Here is a 16796-nt window from a genome sequence, read left to right on the forward strand (position 1 = left end):
CTGTAATGGACCCTCTATTGGTAGTTAGTCACCTTTTATTGGTGGCTTGTTAAAACCAATAAATCCTAATGGAATATGTCCCAAAACACACTACACAAAACCATTTTTTATGGTTTTAATGGTTAAAAGTTGATGGTTTTAATGGCATTTGTGATTCATTTGTGATGGTGTTAGAATGGTTTTTTGTTTTTTTCAGCAGGGTTGCCTCATTGTTTTTATATAATGCAATTTTGACGTTTTAAAGGCTGTTGTTGGCTTAGGTTTGCATTTATAACCAAACAGCATGCATAAGAAAGCGATTGCACGCTTTAGCAGCACACACACACACCTGAGCAATGCATGCGACTAGTTTCTCCTACAGGAGGCGTCTTGAAGCTGTCATTACAGCAAAGGCTTTTGTAGGAAGTATTAAAGGGGTCATATAATGCTACATGCACTTTTACAAGTTGTTTGAACTGAAATGTGTTGGCAGTGTGTGTACACAACCACCCTATAATGATAAAAATCCACCCAGTGTTTTTTTTCTATCTACTAAAATCTTTACTCCTTTCTCAAATCAAGCCGATCTCAGATACCTGTCTGTGTGACGTCACAAGGACGAAGGCCCTCCCACGATAGTTTGACTGACAGTAGGTTTAAGCACAGACTGCACTGGTGTCTTATCTCAGACCTGCCCTGAGTGAGCTGTCATCAGTTGTTTCACCGCTGGAGCAGATGTAGACAAGAATGACTCCTAAGCGACTGATGTGTTTTGTTGTTGGATGTAATAATGAACATAGCAGTAGTCATTTACCCCCGACATCTGAGCAGCTGAAGAGGATTACGTTTGTTTTTGAAGGGAATGCGCCCTCGATCTACCTAAAAAGTGTTTTTTACACTACCAATGAGATATTTTAAACTTATTTATTCAAACTATGTTACAGACTTTTCATTAAGACCCTAAAGAATAATTTCAACTTGTGGAAAATAGGCCTCATGTGACCCCTTTAAATAAATTTCATTAGTAATACTTTTTCCCTGTGTCATTCCATTTTATTACACATAACTTAATTTCTGAATTTATTTGTTTTGTTTTATTTGTATGTATGGATTCGTTTGGTTGTTACAGACATCTGGTGAAAATTTCATATCAACAGCACTTTTAGAAACTTATTTACTGGGAAAAATGGTGACGTGTTCAATACTTATTTTACCCGCTGTATATAAATATATGCTAAATATATGTTGTTAACAGTGAAGCTCAATATGAATTTAATCTTGAAATCAAAAATATCATACCTAAACAGACTTTAAAATGTATTTTGGGGGCAAGAAAATACATTTCCAAACTTACTGTAGCCTACATAAAGGCTAATGCAAAGGTGAATGCAAATTTTAGATTTTTCTTTTACACTGTAAAGTATGGTCCTTGCTGATTTTTACTCAGATGTGTTACAGACAAATAACGTTTTTCAGAAATTTGACATGTGAATGTATTTTCTTGGCTTAAAAAAATATTAATTTAAATATATTTTTAAATGCTTTGAATGTATTTTCAAAAATACCCACACACAAAAAAAGGAAATAATATATAGGTAGAAAATATATTTACATAAATACATTTCGAAATGTATTTAGCAAATATATATTTTCTGATATATATATATATATATATACTTCTAAATCTTTAATTTTTACTTTTATTTATTAAAACTTCTTAATGTATATCCTTTATTTTTAGCATTTTCATTTATTCCTTTTACTTTAATTTTTTCTTTACTATCTCTGGTTCTTATTGTTAGAATGAAAGCAAAAATCTTGTTCAAAACTTTTAATAATTTTGTAAATTTGAATTTTTCTAAATGTTATTATTTAGACTTATTTTTGTTTCTAAATGTAACTTTTTTATTAAGTGTCAGTGAGTGTCAGCGTTTGTGTTTCGTTCAAAAGGCAGTAATCGATAAAGTGAAAGAGCGCCATCTAGCGGGCACTTTACGAAACGCCTCTCCGCTGTGTTTGAGAAAAAGCACTTGACGGCACCCGTAGCCGCATCAGATTCAGCGCCGCTGTCACAATAACAGAAGGAGGATAAGAAGTTATTAGTCCGCTGACTGAACAATAATCGACTCCGAGCCGCTAACAGTTTATTTCAAGTAAGAATACTGTTTTTCTTTATTAATCAATAGGGTTTCCAGCGTTAGACTGCATTATTGTGTTTTTAATTGCGATGGTTCACGAGAGGCCGTCGGACGTGTCATTTATATTATTATAACATATGAAATTAATTTAAAATAACACACAAAATGAATTCCTCATGCGTTGTGTTCTTAAACCATCAATTTAAATTGTTTAGAGAAAAAAAGAAACATAAATTAACAGCTGATGCAACTAGACAACTGAAGATTTAAACATTTAAACAGTTTTGAGCGCGCGCAGTTAAAACAGTCTAATTAAATGTCATTAATGAGTCATTATGATTACAAACTGATGGTTTTATGTCAGTTTGCGAGTTTTCACCGGGTTTCTTCACTATGCAGCCATATTGACTGACCATCCGGGACTTTTACAGGAGTGTCCTGTGTGTGTGTGTGTGTGTGTGTGTGTGTGTGTGTGTGTGTGTGTGTGTGTGTGTATGTGTGTGTCATTGAACAAACTCTTCTCAGTCTACATGGGCATGGAGCTGTCTTTTAGTAAGCATCAATAATAAATAAGTTTATATTATGTAAGATTATTATGCATAAAGTTTTCTTGAAAATAACTTTTTTTTTCAAGTGTACTAAAGGGATGTGTCCCATTCAGAATTGAACTTAAAGTGGCACAGATGTGCACAGAACACAGTTATAATTCAAATTTGAGTTTAAGCTAGTAGAATTAAAATGCAATTGGATTAAAGAAATTAATATAACTATTGCAAGTAATAATGTTTCATGTTTCAAAATGAATTACCTATAAACATTTTACAAACGAGCATTTCCAGAAACAGTAGACCCAATCCTAATGTATGTGAGAGGGGATACTCAAAATGATGTGAAAGCTGCAAATCCACGGACAACTGAGAAATTGACATCTGACATTAATTTTTTATTGAATTTGTTTTTGAACCTTTATTAAACCTCTTCAAACAAACAGGCATTATCATTGTTCAACAATATAGATAGAGATGGCTAGACGGCTCGATAGATAGATAATATCAATTCAAATCTTGTGGTTTGTGTCTATGCTCATGAATCAACAGGAGCCAGTCCTCAAATTCTGCCTTTTGTCAAACACTGAAACAATAAAGTATGCAAAAAGAATCCTCTTCATCAGAAAGCAGAGTTTAAGCTGCTATAGCAGTGCTGAATGAGCTCATGGGTGTGGTGTGGACCAGAATGACCTCAGCACCATTCTCTGAATGACCACTAGAGACTGCTCATGTAATATAAAACTGCATATGAAACATGAGGATAATACCTTATAATCAGGGTTATGTGAAACTAAAATTAAAACCATTAAACATTGTTACTTGAAATCCAGTTGTCTAATTAACCTTCCATTGTGTTGTGAATATTGTTGGCTCTCTTACAAATTGCTTTGTTCAAAATAAAATAAAATTTAGTTTATTTTAGAAATATTGGCACGGTAATATTTCAAATTTTTGTTTAGTTGAGCTTGAAGCAATAATATAACAAAAATTAATAAACTAAAATGTATAAAAAAAAATTGTCATAAAAAAAGCGGATAAAAAAAAGAAATCAACAAATTTGTAATACATTTCATACTAAAATATCACTGCTTATAATTATTTATAATTTTAATAATTTGTGTTATAAGATTGAATCATAGCTCATAACATTATCAAAACCACAGAAATATAAGCAGCGGCAAGAAAATACAATTTCTTATGATTTGTGTTTTAAAGTGCTTCATTTTTGTCGCTACATTTTAAATTTTTGTGCCTAAGGATTTATTGACAAACATCTAAAAAGCATCCAAAGGCTTTTTCTGCAAATACACCCTCGAGACTTGATTTGATTTAAATCTGTCTGCAGAATGTCTGACAAAAGTGAGCTAAAAGCAGAGTTAGAGAGAAAGAAACAGCGACTGGCTCAGATCAGAGAGGAGAAGAAGAGGAAAGAGGAAGAGCGCAAGAAGAAAGAGGTGAGCTGGGGTCTAAACTGCAGTGATTTGATCTCTTTGTGTTTGTTATACAGAAATAACCCCTCTCTCTCTCTCTCTCTCTCTCTCTCTCTCTCTCTCGCTCTCTCTCTCTCTCTCTCTCTCTCTCCTGCTGCTGTAGCTGGATGGACAGAAGGAGGGAGCGTCTCCTCCGCTGGATGACTCTGATCTGGAGAGGAAGAGGAGGGAGGCAGAGGCTCTGCTGCAGAGCATGGGGATAGTGGACGCCTCCATGGGTACGAAACAACAAAGCAGCATGGGAAATTAGGCTTTTGTCACTAGTGTTAGCAACAAGCATGCTTTTTTTCTTACTGACAAAAAGGGGTCATATCGGAAGAATGATTTTTTTTTCTTTAGTAAAAGCTTTAAACACTTTGAAAACATTGTCACTTTCAGATCTAAAACCCTCCTTTCCAGTGAGAAAAGACTATTTATCGAAACTAAACTGCAAAAATGGCCCCTTTTCACACACTGATGCATTTCCACCGTTCTTAACCTCGTAAATCTAGTAGTAACGTTTATGTTTCATTTAAAAAAAAAAAATCAATGTACATTTATGACACTATACTTTGTGTTATTTATTACATTGGCATTACATTACAGGAAACTAGTTAACGCTGCTGCGTGATTTTTGAGTGTTCATATTTTTTCCTCTTTTGGAAAGTCATAGAAATGCAGTTTGGGGAAATTGGAAATAAATTGGAAATGCTATTGGAAATGTGAAAATGGTCCATGACCTGTTCTGAACTTCTTCAACATTTTTCTGTCCATCAGACAGATTAACGTATGTTACATGTTTACATGTTAAAAGGACATTTCACCCCAAAAATGAAAATTCAGACATCATTTACTCACTATCCACTTGTTTCATACCTGTATGAGTGTCTTTTTTCTGCTGAACACTAAAGAAGATTTTTTTTTAAAGAATGTTGGTTAATAAACAGCTGACGGTAGCCATTGACTTCCATTGTATTTTTTCCCATAATATGGAAGTCAATGGCTACCGTCAACAGTTTGGTTACCAACATTCAGTAAATGATGATGGAATTTTTATTTTTGGGTGAACTATCCCTTTAATCATGTTTGAACAACAACAACAAAAAAACTAAATTAGTCGCTATGAGATAATAAGAAGAACACTGGATACCGGTTATAATTTCTTTAGAGGTGCCTTAGAATGCATTTATACAATATTTTTATTGTTCTCTGATATCTACATAGAAGGTATGTGGCTTAAGTTATATCGTCGGGTATTATACTGTATATAAAATGTGGGCATCAGGGAGCCACTATTAATATGCGGGGCACTGAAACTGCTTTCAAATGCACGATCGCTTTTTACGTTCACTTTCGCTTTCGAGATAAGCCATCGCATGTACTCTGTTTACACTATGGAGCGGCAGCACTTACCACACATTTCACAAGATCAGATGCTTGTCAGTGGTGCTCAGGATCTGTAAATCATTCCCCATCATCCTCATCTCTCCTTACTCTGTTTATGTGGAAAGTGAAATCTTATGTACTGTAATGTAACAGGCTACAGCTGGCAAGGAGCTAACCATGTCCCTTTAGTGGCTCGAGTTATTTTATTAGAACGCGTTATTTGTTTTCCGTGCCTCTCTGAATACAGACACCAACCCATCCCTGCACTTCACACCCCCTGCAAAGCCTGGAATATAACATTTATTTCCATGATCTGCCATTTTCGCTGTTGTCCTCGCTTGTTTCTTCACAATACCTGCAGAACTTCTGATGGTTTATATGTTGGGGGGGCGTAACTATTAGTGATCCCGACTGTTACGTAACAGTCCGTGTTTTGTTCTGATTCGCCTATTTTTCAGTCTTTTTTATTCACGAGATTTACATGAGGAGGAGGAAACAATGGTGTTCGAGGCTCACTGTATGTCATTTCTTATTATTCAACTATGCCAAAGTAAAGACAGTTTTCCATTCTATGGCACCTTTAAAAATATATGATAGGATCTGTTTAAACCTGCCTAAGCTGGTTTAGCTGCTCACCTAGCTTGACCAGCTGATAAAAAATAAAGCTAATTTGTTTAGTAATGTTATCCATTTCCTCATTATTTCTTCTTTCTTCATGAAATAATTTGGCTTGGTTTGGAATGAGCACTGATGTCTTTTTAATGCATGTGGATCCTGCATGAATATTAACCACTGTCCTTTTTGTCTTCTGTTTTTTTTGGCTCAATCCTGTGGTTTTACTGCTTCATCGTGATTATTACACCACCCTGCTCACGCTTCATGTTGCTTACCTACTTTTTATATGTAAATATATGTTTTTTTATTTTCAAACGCCCCCTTCGCTTCGCATGCGCTTGTGGATGTGTGTGTATGTAGTGCAACCTCTGCGTGTGGTAACAGAGGATACGTGTCTGTTTCACCATTTAGTCCCCCCTCCCATGTCCCCCTCTGCCAAATCAGTGGGCACACCCAGCGAAACGGGCAGCCAGGACTCAGGAGACGGCGGCACGGGGCCGAGGTGAGACGCACGTGTGCACTGACATCAGAGATCTCATATCACAGTATAAGTACTTTTATATCAGCCTAGCAGTACCATTCAATAATTTGGGGTCAGTAAGAAACTTTTATTCAACAAAGATGCATTAAATGCACCATACCACAGACGCAGCACACATGTTTTCAGCTAATAATAATCAGAAATGTTTCTTGAGCAGAAAATCAACATATTATAATGATTTCTGAAGATCATGTGACACTGAAGACTGGAGGAATGATGCTGAAAATACAGCTTTGCTCACAGGAATAAATTCACATACAAAACAGTTCTTTTAAATTGTAATAATTTTTCACGATATTACAGTTTCTACTGTATTCTTGATCAAATAAATGCAGGTTTGGTGATTATAAGAGACTTCTTTCAAAAACATTAGAAAATCTTAATGACCCCAAATGCATGAACGGTGATGTAGTTCATTTTTCTTGAAATTTAATTAAAATATTGATTATACTTTAAAATACCATGTGATAATGCCTGTTTTTGGATAATTAAGTGACTTACTAATTAATAATTACAAATGAAAGATTCTGCATCCTAGTGATAAATGCTAAAAACAGCTTCACAATGTAAAACATAGCTCATTATTTTAACATGTTGCCTGGCAAGCAAGCATAAGCAACTAAAATTTGCTTCACGGTCTGTATTTCACATTCCTTCATGTTTTCATCATTGTGCTTTAACATCTTTTCATCTTTTTTCTCCATTCTTATAATTTGTCACAACATTTTCTGTCATTTTTATGAAATGTTTCGAGTTTTTCTTCATCGGTAATTTCTTTCGAAGTGTTGGAAAAAGTGCAATAAACTTGTCACTGCAGGTTGGCACTGTTCTCACCATTTTGATTTTACTAAAAAATGTGAGACAACAATTAAACGGATGTTTCAGTTTTAGTGAGTTTAATAAAAATTATTCACATTTTCCAAATTTTGAATGACTAAATTATAAATTATAATTATATTGCAATGGTGAGTTTCTCTGTTTCGCATTGTGTAGTATGTGAAGCTCATCTGAAGTGTGTGTGTGCATGCACATGTATATTAGTGTATAACAGCGACTCTTATAACTGCTCTCCTGTGTAACTGTCTGCATGCGTGTCTGCCTGTGCCTCTGTGTGTGTGTGTGTGTGTGTGTGTGTGTGCGCGCGTGCGTGCGTGTGTGTGTGTGTGTGTGTGTGTGCCTAACAGGACTCTTCATTGGGACTCTGACCCCTCTACTCTACTGCTCCATTCAGACTCTCAGCTCGGGTACTGCTGTCTCTCTCTCTCTCTCTCATTAACCATCACTCCTGCTGCACTTCACCTGCATTCTCTCCTTCATTTATCCTTCTGTCTCACATTTGTCCCCTCATGCTTGTTGTCTTTTTTTCTTGGATAGTCATGATGAACCAAACAGTGCATCGTGTGAATACGATGTGAATTATATTTCCTTCAACACCCCTAGCATACTAGCTAAATGCTCTCTCTAACTATATTAAAGATAAGCTCCTCCGAATTTAAAAATAGTTTTCAAACATGTTCAAATAGTAGAGCATGGCGCTAGCAACGCCAAGGTCATGGGTTCGATTCCCAGGGAAAGCAAGAGCTGACAAAATGTAAAAACTGTAACATGAATGCAACGTAAGTCGCTTTGGATAAAAGCATCTGCTAAATGCATAAATGTAAATGTAATGTTTCTACCACTTGTCATTAAGCAGAGAGTCCAGGTAGAGTGACCCATGATTTGTAAATGTACTGTACAATCATATTTCCCGTTGGAAAGGATTTAGACATCCTGCTGTTGCTATATTTACCTTTTCTGACCAACATCAATTGTTCCTTATGTAGACCTGGTTTCACAGACAGGGCTTAGATTAAGCCAGGATTAGGCCACATAGTTCAATTAGGACATTTAAATAATTTTTTATAAATGTGCTTTAGGAAAAAAACCATTGCTGGTGTGGATCTTGTGGTAAAACAATGGCACGGATATATTTTAAGATCAGTAAGTGCCAGTTTCCTTTAGTTGAAACGGCTCAGATTTACATTTTAGTCTGGGATTAGTCTTAACCCTTGTCTGTGAGACTGGGGAATAGAATTAAACTGTATTTAGTTTATCGTTTCCTTCATAAGACTCCCTAAACCTTTTGTTTGGACATCCTTGCACAGGCTCAAGCCGCCCATAAACCTGTTATTCACAGAATGACTTTGTGGACATAATATCACCCTTCAGCAGATGAAATTTTATGAATTTCTGGTTTTCCTGTGTGCTGTTTGTTTATTTATTTATTTGTTTTAAATGTAGTTATTTATTATATTAAAGGTAATTATTTATTTTTTATTTTAACTCATTTTTATTAAATAACGAATGAATGTTAATTGATGTACATTTTATTTATTTATTCATTTATTTGTAATTTATGTATCTTTTAATCATTTTAAATGATTTATTTAGTTATTGTCTTACTATTTTTCATTTTTGTAATTTATTGTTTATCATTTATTTAAATTAATGAATTATCTTTTTTTTTTTTTGATTTATTTAACTATTTATCATCTATCATTTAATTATGCTATTTTTATTTAATTTTATTATTCATTGCTCATCTGTATTTTCTGCAGACGTGGCCCGTTGAAACTGGGCATGTCAAAGGTCACGCAGGTGGACTTCCCGCCCAAAGAGCTGGTGTCGTACTCAAAAGAGACACAGACGCCCACACAGACTCATCACAAAGACGGTAAATCACACACATTGCATTTCTTTAGTGCATCAGTGTGTGTATGTAACTAAACTCCTTCAGTGCTGTGTGTAGATGAGGAGGAGGAGGAGGAGGAAGACGCAGTGATGCAGCCTGCTCTGGAGAATCAAGAGGAGAAAGACTCTCAGAAAGAGGAAGAGGAAGGTAGTGCTCGCAAACATAGTTAAACATGAAATATAGCTGAGCTTTTCAACCGATGAAGGGACGTGTTTCTGTGTGTAGCACCCCCTCATGAGCTGACGGAGGAAGAGAAACAGCAGATTCTTCACTCGGAGGAGTTTGTGACTTTCTTTGACCACAGCTCTCGTATCGTGGAGCGCGCTCTCTCCGAGCAGGTGGACGTGTTTTTCGACTACAGCGGACGGGACCTTCAGGATAAAGAGGGGTGAGTGTGTTTATCTGTTAGCAGATGTGGTTAGTCTCTGGTGTGTGATGTGTCGTTTGTGATTGTTGTGCTGCGTTTGTTTCAGAGAGTCTCAGGCTGGAGCCAAACTCTCCCTGAACAGACAGTTTGCGGACGAGCGCTGGTCCAAACACAGAGTCGTCACCTGTCTCGACTGGTCACCGCAGGTACGCGATCACGCTGGAAGTGTGTAACACTGCTTTTAAGACTCTTTCAGTGAAGTTGTCCTGTTTTCTGTCGTTCCCATCAGTACCCTGAGCTGCTGGTGGCGTCATACAGCAGTAATGAAGAGGCTCCACATGAGCCCGACGGTGTGGCTCTCGTCTGGAACATGAAATATAAGAAAACCACACCGGAATATGTCTTCCACTGCCAGGTGATGAGCTATATGCATATCTCTGTGGAAGATATGTATTAAATAATATATATTTTTGTCTTGTATTATTCTGATCTTGTCCTCAAGATCACAACTTATTTATATTATATTTATGTCATGAAAATTACTTATTTTTTTAATAGAAGTAGAAACATGATGATAATAATAATAATAATAATAAAATAGAGGACAAGTGTTTTAGAGCGTGGGTGGATGGATGATGAATGAATTAAAATAAAATAAATAAATAAATCCATTAAAATTAATAAACAATTAAATACAATATAAATCCATTAAAATGGAGAAGAAGTGGTTTGGTGCATGGATGGATTAATTAATACAAATAAATGAGTAAATAAAGAAAGATCACAAGTGGTTTGGAGAATGGATGGATGACTCATTAAAATTAGTTAAAATAAATGCATGAATAAACAAACAAATTATTAAAGATATTAAAATAAATAAATAAAGGTCAAGTGGTTAGAAGAATGGATGGATGACTCATTAAAATTAGTTAAAATAAATGCATGAATAAACAAACTAACAAACATATTAAAGTTATTAAAATCGATCAATAAATCAGTTAAATAAGATGAGTGGTTTGAAGAATAGATGGAGGACTAATGAAATCTAATGAATCAAAATAAATACATACCAAACTAAATGTCTTAATAGTTTTAATATTAGTGATTTAGTCAGTTTATTTGACAAAATATATATTTATATATTTTTATTTGATGTAATAATATGTAGAGGGTTTTATGGAATATGTGTGCTTGTTCAGTCTGCAGTGATGTCAGCAGCGTTTGCACAGTTTCATCCTAATCTGGTGGTTGGAGGCACGTACTCGGGGCAGATCGTCCTGTGGGACGACCGCAGTAACAAACGCACCCCTGTGCAGAGGACGCCTCTCTCCGCCTCGGCTCACACGGTACACACGGGCAAACACCGACTCGTCTGCTTCATCTGCATCCACACTGTTCTCAGTCATCTGTCTGTGTGTGTCTGCAGCACCCGGTGTATTGTGTGAATATGGTGGGGACGCAGAACGCTCACAATCTCATCAGCATCTCCACTGATGGCAAGATGTGCTCCTGGAGTCTGGACATGCTGTCCACACCGCAGGTACAAACACACAACCACGGGAAGTACATTTCCCTTCGACACCCATAGCACAGCTAGCTATATTAAAGGTCATTTAAGCATTTGAACATGTTTCCATCTCATTCCCCCTGCTTCTTTAAACAAAGTGTTTAATGTATGTCCTGTCAGAAAGCATTCAGAAACTCTACTGTTGCTATTCTCTCCACTCAGCAGATGGATTTTTATGAATTTTTATGTTTACGGTATGTTATTTGTATATTTAAACATTTGTTGTTTTAATTTAATGTATTTTTTACATTTTACTTTATTACTTAATTATTTCAATTTATTTATTTGTTTTTAATTCATTCATTTATTTATAATTAATTGGCTTATTTTTAATTCATTTATTTATAATTTAATAATTTTTACCTATTTATTTTTAATTAATTTCATTAGGTAACACACACACACACACACAAGGCCAATAATACACTACTGTTCAAACGTTTGGGTTTAGTAAGTTCTTCAGTAAGTAAATTTTTTTTAAGAAATTACTTCTACAATGGCGCATTAAACGGATCAAAAGAGACACAAAAAATTAAAATAAATGCTGTTATTTTGCATTTTCTATAACATATGTTCATGGTTTCCACAAAATTTTTTCTTGAGCAGCAAATCAGTATATTAGATATATATATTATATATTAGAATGATTTCTGAAGAATAAATTGACACTGAATTCAGCTTTGATCACAGGAATAAATGGCATTTTACAATATATGCACTCCAATACAATATATAAAAATTCCTAAAAAATGTCAACAAAAAAGTCACTTTGAAACAGAGTGATTGCCTCTCATTCATCAGGTCAAACTCACACATCTGTGTGTGTGTGTGTGTGTAGGACAGTCTGGAGCTCATGTTCAAACAGTCCAAGTCAGTGGCCGTCACCTCCATGTCATTTCCTCTGGGTGACGTCAATAACTTTGTGGTTGGCAGCGAGGATGGGTCCGTCTACACCGCCTGCAGACACGGCAGGTGAGTGTGTGAGCGTCGAGCTGTTTGTGTCTGTTTCACATCTGCTCAACGGTTTCATTGCTGCATGTGTGTGTGTGTGTGTGTGTGTTGTAGTAAAGCGGGCATCAGTGAGATGTTTGAGGGTCATCATGGACCAATCACAGGCCTCGACTGCCACACAGCGGCAGGACCGGTCGACTTCTCTCACCTGTTTGTCACTTCCTCCTTTGACTGGACCGTCAAACTCTGGAGTACCAAGGTGCCAAACACACCACAAATATTATTTATATAATATTATATTAATTATTCATATTTTGAATTTACTTTTATATTTTTAATTTAGTGGTTAGTTAAATTTTTTCTATTTATAATATTATAAAATAATACAAATATATTTTTACATTTTTAATTTAGTTGTTTATTATTAGGTTTATTATTTTTATTTTAGTACTTAAACCTATTTTATTTCAGTTTTTTTTTTTTATCTGTTTGTATTTTGTCAAATTTTGTAACAAAAATAATTTTAAATGGTTTAGTTTTAGTTTAACAATAACAACACTGGTCTGTTTGTTTCTCAGATTTAGTTATTGTTTTGTACTTAGATTTTATTTTACTTTATTGTTATGTTATTGAATGTTTACATTATTTAATTTCAATGAAATTAAATATTTAATAAGTTTTAGTTTGAGTCATTTTAGTCCTTGAACTTGTTTTATTTCAGTTTCTAATTTGTTTTTTTTTTTTATTTCTTTGTCAATTAATGAAAGCTTTTTCTTAGTTTTATTTAACAATAACAACAATGGTCTGTTTTGTATCGCTCCTGAAAGTTTTATTTTTATTTCATTATTTTTGAACTTTAAACTTAAAAACTTAACTTTTTTATGTAATATCTGCTTTATTTCAATGAACGAAAGCAATATTTAATAGGTTTGTTTGGTCAACAATAACAACGCTGGTCTGTCTGTGTCTCTGACAGAACAATAAGCCCTTGTACTCTTTCGAGGATAATTCAGATTACGTGTATGACGTCATGTGGTCTCCCACACACCCCGCTCTGTTCGCCTGTGTGGACGGGGTCGGACACTTGGACCTGTGGAACCTCAACAACGAAACTGAGGTACAAAAATCTCCTAGAATACAATCTGAACAAATCCACAAGTCTTGAATGACTGTTTATCTTCAGGTTCCCACGGCGAGCGTGACGGTGGAGGGAAGCCCTGCGCTGAACCGCGTGCGCTGGGCGCAGTCGGGACGAGAGGTGGCCGTCGGAGACTCTGAGGGCCAGGTGCACATTTACGACGTCGGAGAGGTGAGGATGATGTAACAAATTATGTCATTAATTACTCACCCTCATGTCGTTCCCATAAGACCTTCGTTCATCTTCGGAAAAACAAATTAAGATATTTTTGATGAAATCCGAGAGCTCTCTGACCCTCCATAGACAGCAAGGGTCCTAACACGATCAACACACAGAAACGTAGCAAGGACATCAGTAAAATAGTCCATGTGACATCAGGGGTTCAAGCGTAATTTTACGAAGCTACGAGAATACTTTTTGTGCGCAAAGAAAACGTAATTTCTATAATAAACGTAATTTCTAATAAAACGTCTTATGCCATTTTGGAGAGTACCCCAGAACGTAATCAATGCAATCAGAGCTGTTTGCGTTTGTCTGTTCGCTCGGCGGCCATATTTGCAACACCTCCGGGCAACTCAAACAAAACCAAGTCGGTAACTTGGGGAGAAAATTTTTGAATACATTGTGTTGTTGTTTTCTTTGTGCACAAACGGTATTCTCAATGCTTTGTAAAATTACGTTTGAACCACTGATGTCACATGGACTATTTTACCGATGTCCTTGCTATGTTTCTGTGCGTTGATCGTGGTAATATCCTTGCTGTCTATGGGAGGGTCATAGAGCTCTCGGATTTCATCCTTACGGGTTTGGACCGACACGAGGGTGGGTGAGTAATTAATGACAGAATTTTAATTCTTGGGTGAACTATCCCTTTAAATGAACTTCTGCAGCTGTGGTCTGTCATTAAAACACATTTTGTGTTTTCTCTACAGCAAATCTCAGTGCCGCGGCAGGACGAATGGACGCGCTTTGTGCTCACCCTCGCCGAGATCAACGAGAACCGCGAGGATGTGGAGGAACTGGCCGCTCAGCGATTGGCTGCATGATCACCATAGCAACCCCTGCTGACCAATGACGTTTCCCCTGCATTTGCACATCTCCACCCTCTCTGAAGTTATTTTAGTGACAATCTCGGGCTTTTTGTAATTCTAGAGACAAATGGATTATAGGTTTATTGAAGCACTTAGTGTTGCTAAAATATTTTGGAGTAAAAATCGTAGTGGGATTGGATGGTGAAAGTAGATTATATCAGGTGGGAATTTTAATGTTTTTATCTATTTGTAGGATTAGAGGCTGATTTGGAGGAAAGGGATGATTGATTGCTGTGCATCAACACTAACACTTCCAGTATGCAAACTATTGTACAGCAACTTCAGACACTGACATAACCTACAGTAACAGGAGAAATGTGCTTTTAAAGAGGTGGGATATTTTTAACATTCCCGTCCAGATAAACTTTAACATTATTGGATTATTTATAGCTTTTTAACAAATGCAGTTTTTTTTAGCTCATAAAGACTGAACGTGCGTTTATAATAACCAAATCAGCACACTTTTCAACATGTAACTCAGTTCTTACTTCTGATTGCCTTAAAGCTCATTTTATAACACACACACACACACACACACACACGTATCCACAATCTTCCATCACACAAAGCATTACCCTCTTGGTGCTTGTTTATTCCAGCGCTTGTGACTGAAAAATCTTGTTTTTTTTGCCTTTGCCAAACGTTGGTAGAAATCTCTAGATCATGGTTTGAAAAAATGTCCCATGATTTGTCATTTCAAAAGGGCTTGGAGAAAAACCATGGTCCTTTATAATAACTTCCCTTTGCAACTTTAGACTAGTAGACAGTGTTATTATTTTGCCATTTATTTGACTAATACATTTTTTTTCTTTAACGGTTAACCAAGTAGTTAATAGCCAGCTTGTCCACATCTGCATGCTGTTATATTTATGTATTTTTTACCATTTTAATCTGCAACTTGAATTTAGTGACCTCCCAGACTGTAATTTTTTTTATATTTCAGTTTACTCATTGTCTGTGTATTTTAGTAGTATTTATGTAATTTATGTTTTCTTGACATTGTATACGCAGCATTAATGACAAAATCTCAAGACCTAAAACAGCTTCCCTTTCACATTCATATACAGGTCCTTTTCAAAAAATTAGCATATTGTGATAAAGTTCATTATTTTCTGTAATGTACTGATAAACATTAGACTTTCATATATTTTAGATTCATTACAACACAACTGAAGTAGTTCAAGCCTTTTATTGTTTTAATATTGATGATTTTGGCATACAGCTCATGAAAACCCAAAATTCCTATCTCCCAGCCTGGTTTTATCAGTACATTACAGAAAATAATGAACTTTATCACAATATGCTAATTTTTGGAAAAGGACCTGTACATTTTAGTGTAAAATTCTAACAAATATTGGCATTTAGTAATGTTTTTAATGGAAATTATGTGAATTTAGCCTGAACTTTAAAATATTGCAGCTTCAAATGGTTCAGAACAACTAAAATGAAAATGAAAATGTACTTGATAAAAAAAAACTTAATCAGTCCAGAAAGTCAAACCTGCCTTAATCTAGACAAACATTCTGAACCAAAGCTTGTCTGTTTCTTTTAAATGTTGTTTTTGTGAAATGAAGGTCTGGATACTCACCTCAGTATCTGACGAACACATTCATCAGGGTCCCACAATCATGAAAACACAGATCAGATCAGGGAATTTTGAAATCTTTATACTTCCAGCTCCAGAAAAGTTGCATGAATAAAAGTTTAAATCTTTTAAATTTCTATAGCTTGGGCTGTCATGGTGGTGAGCATTTGGCTGATGATTAATTGTTAAATAATTATGAACAATTTAATAGTAACCGATTAATACCCATACACAGTTAATGTGTTAATTTATTCATAATGAATATGAAACAACATTCATAACTACATGACAATATTAAGAATTTTAAATTCTCATTATTTTAAAATATTTTAAGCCTTTTATATGCACATTGTTTTCATATTTGGTTATAATTCCCTAATTTGGATGGGAATATGATTGGACTTTCAAAAGCACAATGAGCAAAGTAAAAAAAAATCAACAAGCCTGACCATATGCAAAATATCTCCTCCGCTAGAAGCTGTGCTTAGAGCATGCATTTTTTAAAATCCAGTAATTATGACCAATAATCCCATTGGTCAAATGTGTGGGATCCCTGATTTACATGACCAGGACAAGCGTGTTGATCTTACATGTGTGTTTGGTCCTCCAACGACTTCACTAGTTCACTTTATCACTGACTTTTGTAACCTGCAGTAAAAAAACTCAATAAAACCTTCACAAACTAGAAAT

The 16796-nt window shown here is 35.4% G+C and overlaps 1 protein-coding gene across 2 annotated transcripts; it reads left to right on the plus strand.

The window, feature by feature from the left end:
- Window positions 1-2017: 2017 nt before the first annotated feature.
- Window positions 2018-16792, plus strand: LOC306879323 (dynein, cytoplasmic 1, intermediate chain 2a-like). Of its 2 annotated transcripts, XM_079432156.1 has the most exons (17): window positions 2024-2132; window positions 4011-4119; window positions 4259-4373; window positions 6547-6637; window positions 7861-7920; window positions 9274-9389; window positions 9465-9554; window positions 9633-9795; window positions 9881-9980; window positions 10064-10189; window positions 10974-11120; window positions 11201-11314; window positions 12180-12313; window positions 12407-12551; window positions 13269-13409; window positions 13476-13601; window positions 14363-16792. In XM_079432156.1, the coding sequence occupies exons 2-17, from the start codon at window positions 4012-4014 to the stop codon at window positions 14474-14476; spliced, it is 1890 nt and encodes a 629-aa protein (XP_079288282.1). In that variant the 5' UTR covers window positions 2024-2132; window position 4011; the 3' UTR covers window positions 14477-16792. The 2 variants fall into 2 exon arrangements, with proteins under 2 accessions (XP_079288283.1, XP_079288282.1); XM_079432157.1 differs by lacking the exon at window positions 7861-7920 and having other exon boundaries at window positions 2018-2132.
- The last annotated feature ends 4 nt before the right edge of the window (window positions 16793-16796 follow it).

Source organism: Barbus barbus (genome assembly GCF_936440315.1).
Source record: "Barbus barbus genome assembly, chromosome: 13".
NCBI lineage: Eukaryota > Metazoa > Chordata > Actinopteri > Cypriniformes > Cyprinidae > Barbus > Barbus barbus.